At 28.1% G+C, this 5,011-nt stretch overlaps 1 protein-coding gene across 1 annotated transcript; it reads right to left on the bottom strand.

Annotated features, from left to right (window-relative positions):
- Nucleotides 1–208: 208 nt before the first annotated feature.
- LOC135195319 (protein GVQW3-like) lies at nt 209–664 on the bottom strand. The gene has a single exon (XM_064221582.1). The coding sequence runs from the start codon at nt 662–664 to the stop codon at nt 209–211; it is 456 nt and encodes a 151-aa protein (XP_064077652.1).
- Between the last annotated feature and the right edge of the window lie 4,347 nt (nt 665–5,011).

Genomic DNA, 5,011 nt, shown 5'->3' on the forward strand with positions numbered 1-5,011 from the left:
CACGGAATCTCGCAAACGCTTCAGCACTGCCAAGTACGAGTAAAGCATCTGGTTAACAGTGTGACCTGCAGGAACGAATTCTTTGTGGACAATTCCTTTCACATCGAAGAAACAAATCAGCATCGTCTTGACACTGGACTTCACTTGATTGCTGCTTTGATTCTGGGTCGTAGCCATAGCACCAGCTTTCATCACCTGTAATGACCTTCTAAAAAATTTCTGGATCAACTTCCAACTGTTCTTTCAGTTCACGACAGGCATCCATTCGTGACTGCTTTTGACCGTCCGTGAGCAAGCGAGGCACCATTTTTGCTGCAACTCTTTTCATTCCCAATTCCTCGCTCAAAATTCGTTGACATGAACTCCAGGACACACCAGTCAAATTAACAAGCTCATCAATTGTTCTGCGACGGTCTTCCATGATCAGTTCATGAATTTTAGTGATTTTTTCATCCGTTCGGGAGGTAGAAGGTCGCCCTGAACGAGGCTGGTCTTCCAGTGACATTTGACCATTCTTAAAGCGTGCAAACCACTCGTAAACTTGTGTTTTACTCATGGCAACATCTTTGTAAGCTCTTCGAAGCATAGCATCTGTTTCCGCTGCCGTTTTCCCCAGCAAAAAACAGAATTTTACGGCAGCACGCTGCTCCTTCCTTTCAGTCATCGTAAAAATAGACAAAAAGGCTTGAAGTACTTCTAAACAAATGTGAACCGTGCAGCTATACATCTTCCCACGATGACGCCAGTTGGCACACTGATGCTTGAGGGTTGCCTCAGGTAGCATCTAGCGGCGGAAGCCTGAACTACTACTGGCTTGTCACACAGAAATCTATTCCGGTTACTTTTGGGTCCCCCCTCGTATATATATATATATATATATATATATATATATATATATATATATATATATATATTATATATATATATATATATATATATATATTATATATATATGTATATATATATTATAATATATATATATATATATATATATATATATATATATATATATATATATACACACATATATAATATACTATATATATATATATATATGTGTATATATATATATATATATATATATATATATATATATATGTATATATATATATATATATATATATACTAGGAGTAATTGACAATATTAATTAAGACATTGCGTTGTTTTATATATATATATATATATATATATATCATATATATATATATATATATATATATATATATATATATATATAATATATATATATATATATATATATATATATATATATATATTATATATATATATATATATATATATATATTATAGGTTATGCACAACAAGGAGTAATTGACAATATAATTAAGACACCGTTGTTAATGCGATTTGTATCTGTCTGCATGATGCGGAGTGATATAATTAATTATATATAATACTATATATTATTATATATATATATATATATATATATATATATATATCTATATATATATATATATATATATATATATATAGATATATATATATATATATATATATATATATATATATATATATATATATATATATGTATATAACATATAATATCTGCACAATAAGGAGTAATTGACAATATAATTAAGACACCGTTGTTAATGCGATTTGTATCTTTTCTCTCTGAATGAGCGGATGTGATAGGCAATGGCATTTTTAGAAAGTAGAGATCATCAATTTAGCTTCTTCATGGAAACAGTGGTCCTAAGTGACAAGACAGCTAGCTTTCGAAATGCTGACATAACTTCCTCTGGTGGCGCGATGTCAAATTCACTGCTTAAGCAGAACAGACCACGTCCTGTTTCTATGCATGGGCAGATGCAGATATGCTTTAAGAATCTGGTTTGAGGCCCTTTTGTGGGCATGAACAATGATCTGTATAAAATAAAAAACAAAAAATAAAAACGCTAAATTCCTTTTTGACCACAAAGAAAACCTATGTTTTTATTGTTACAACAATTGTCTGTTAAGCTAACGAGGACGAGGGCGACCATTACTGAGAACAATGTATCTTTTTCGACAGACAAAAGGACAAGGACATTATTGGTTTGGTTCTTTGTATGTATAATGTGTATTCTTTATGTATTAATTAAATAATAAATATATATATATATATATATATATATATATATAATATATATAATAGTATAACTATTATATTTATATTTATTAATATATATCATACTATCATAATATATAATATAATAATATACTATATATAATATTGTATATATCTATATTATTAGACTATATTATATAATTTATTATATATATATAATATCTATATATATATATATATCATACTATATATGATATATATTTAATATAGTCTATTTAATAATATTCTATATATTTAAAATATAATTTTAAATTATTTATAATTATATATATATTATTATAATATATATAGTATATCAAGTAAATTATATATTAATATAATATATAACTTATAGTAACATATATATATATATATATATCATATATATATATATAATATATATATATATAAATATATATATATATATATATTATATATATTATAATATTAATATATATAATTATATATAATAATAATTATATTATATATATATTACACACACATATACATATCATATATACATTCAAAGAACCAAACCAATAATGTCCTTTTGTCTGTCGAAAAAGATACGTTGTTCTCAGTAACGGTCGCCCTCGTTAGCTTAACAGACAATTTTTGTAACAATAAAAACATAGGTTTTCTTTGTGGTCAAAGAGGAATTTGGCGTTTTTATTTTTTGTCACTTCTCATAATCTGATTAAATTCCTGCTAAGGGCTAGACAGGAGAAAGCAAAAACAAATAAACAGTAAAATGAAAAAAAAAAAAAAAATTCAAATACTTTTCCTCTTTAATCTAAGCAACTAATTTTATTTTAAATGTTTTCGTTCTTTAAGGATAAATAAATAGAACCGGAGCCAAGATAAAAAAACTTACTCCCACTTTTAATTGAGACAATTTTCTTAATGAAGAAAAGTTTTCAAAATATTTCAGAGTAAACATAATTATATGGACATCAAAGAGAGCACATCTATGCACATGTAACGTCAATGCTTATCGAAAATTAAACTGAAAAGGAAAGTTACCCAGCCATTTCCTTTGTACATTCAATTTCCCCATGTAAATATTAAAGGTAAATAAAGAGGTAATAAAACGCGATGACTATTTGCTCAAAATTACTTAGTCTCTTTGAATTTCCCATATTTTAACTTCTTACAGGCATATTTTATGATTTAATATTTTCTAGTATCTGATTAATGATTATATAAACATTTACTGGTGGTGCGATAGCAGTACATGAAAGCTTTTCTCTTGGACTATATTTTTATTCACTGGGAAAAAGAGCTACTCTTAATGTAGGAAGACGCCGCCCGAAGTCTTCCCTTCTAAGTTCTTTACTGCTATGGAATTCTACTTGTTGAACTAGTTTTAGGTGGTATACATAAAAATTAACTTTATTAAAAAAATATGTTATTTGGTATTTAATAAGACGTATTTTTTAATCAAAATTTCATCTGTGATATGCCAATTCACAATAGTTTACGATTCCATAAAAAAAAACAGGTTACATTATGTTCTCCACGATTAGAAAGCCCGTCTACGAAATATTGACGAAACCTACAAGGGCTCCTGAAGTAGATCCCATTTTGGAGTATTATCTCCAGAAATGCTACGATAGAAGCATTTCAGCGCTGTGAAAGTGCATAAACAGGCGAATCCCTCTCCTCAGAAAGATACCCTATGATTCTTAATGAATGACTAACTGTATGACTGATATGCTGTTACTGTATTCATAAACCGCTATACCCGAGGAAGTCTTTTAGAGAGAACTATTGATACCAAATACTTACTTCATTGCTTATGTTTCTTGATCAAGTGACTATCAAATACTTTTCTTCTTACATTCCTTGCTAAACTTATACATACATAACTTGTATAATTGTGTACATGGTTACCTCTATTAAAATCGAGACTCGGCGATATATATTTTATTTCTTTTAAATGAACAAATTAAAAATAAAAACATTGGGAAATCAGGCATTTTTGTATGCTGTTTTATGTAATTCTATTCGGTTGTAAAGTAAAACAAATATAAGTGAAAATGATTGACTGTTTAAAGGAGATGGAATAGAACTATAATGCTGAAAAACTAAACGAAGATTGGAAACAGCGAGATAACCATCAGCTTAAAAAAAAAAAAAAAAAACATTTATTTGGGAAGCAAGACGGTTTCTTAGTTGGAATTAAAGAATATTAAAAACAATTGGAAATTGCTTAGTTTTTCATCCTTAATGATTGTTAGAGACGCATCTTCATGAGATAAAGTTAAGATTTAAACAATGGCAGATGTGACTACTTTATATACTGGAAGTCCGCTGTTCCCGCAATGTGAATTTGTTTTTTATCTTCTTTGTTACGGTCAGGAAAGCTACAACAAACGAATCAAAATATTATGTGATACACTTTGAAAATTAGAAGGCATATACAATTTAATTGATATAGAAATCCATATAGTAAATATTTTGCGTCTTTCTTAGGACAAACTGTTTATCACATTCATTGTAGCACACATGGCAATTGGGTATAAATTTGTTCCGAAATTCTAAAATAAGACCAAGTATATTTGTCTTTCAAAGCCTGTATCTGGCGATCTTAATATTAATGAGGAAACAGAAAAGGACAGTACCCAAAATAAGGATGAAACAATTTTCTGATGGTTTAAATATTTACGCCATTAGCAAAATATAAATGATTCTTATCATCATAGATTGTAGTTCAAGAAGAGATACAGGACAAGTCTCATATTGCTATGAACGTCGATCGTCAGTCTCAATACATTTCTATATATGAAGCAATATAATTTTATCAACAAAATAAACTTGAATAATTTTCACCAAGGATGCTTCTTTTTTTTTTTTTTTAATATGGTGTGGCTGTTGACACATCCTCGGCATATATT

The sequence above is a fragment of the Macrobrachium nipponense genome, chromosome 16 (assembly GCF_015104395.2).
Source record: "Macrobrachium nipponense isolate FS-2020 chromosome 16, ASM1510439v2, whole genome shotgun sequence".
Lineage (NCBI taxonomy): Eukaryota > Metazoa > Arthropoda > Malacostraca > Decapoda > Palaemonidae > Macrobrachium > Macrobrachium nipponense.

Excerpts from the sequence above, each read along its gene's own strand:
- LOC135195319 (XM_064221582.1), bottom strand. The coding sequence starts at position 664 with ATGACTGAAAGGAAGGAGCAGCGTGCTGCCGTAAAATTCTGTTTTTTG.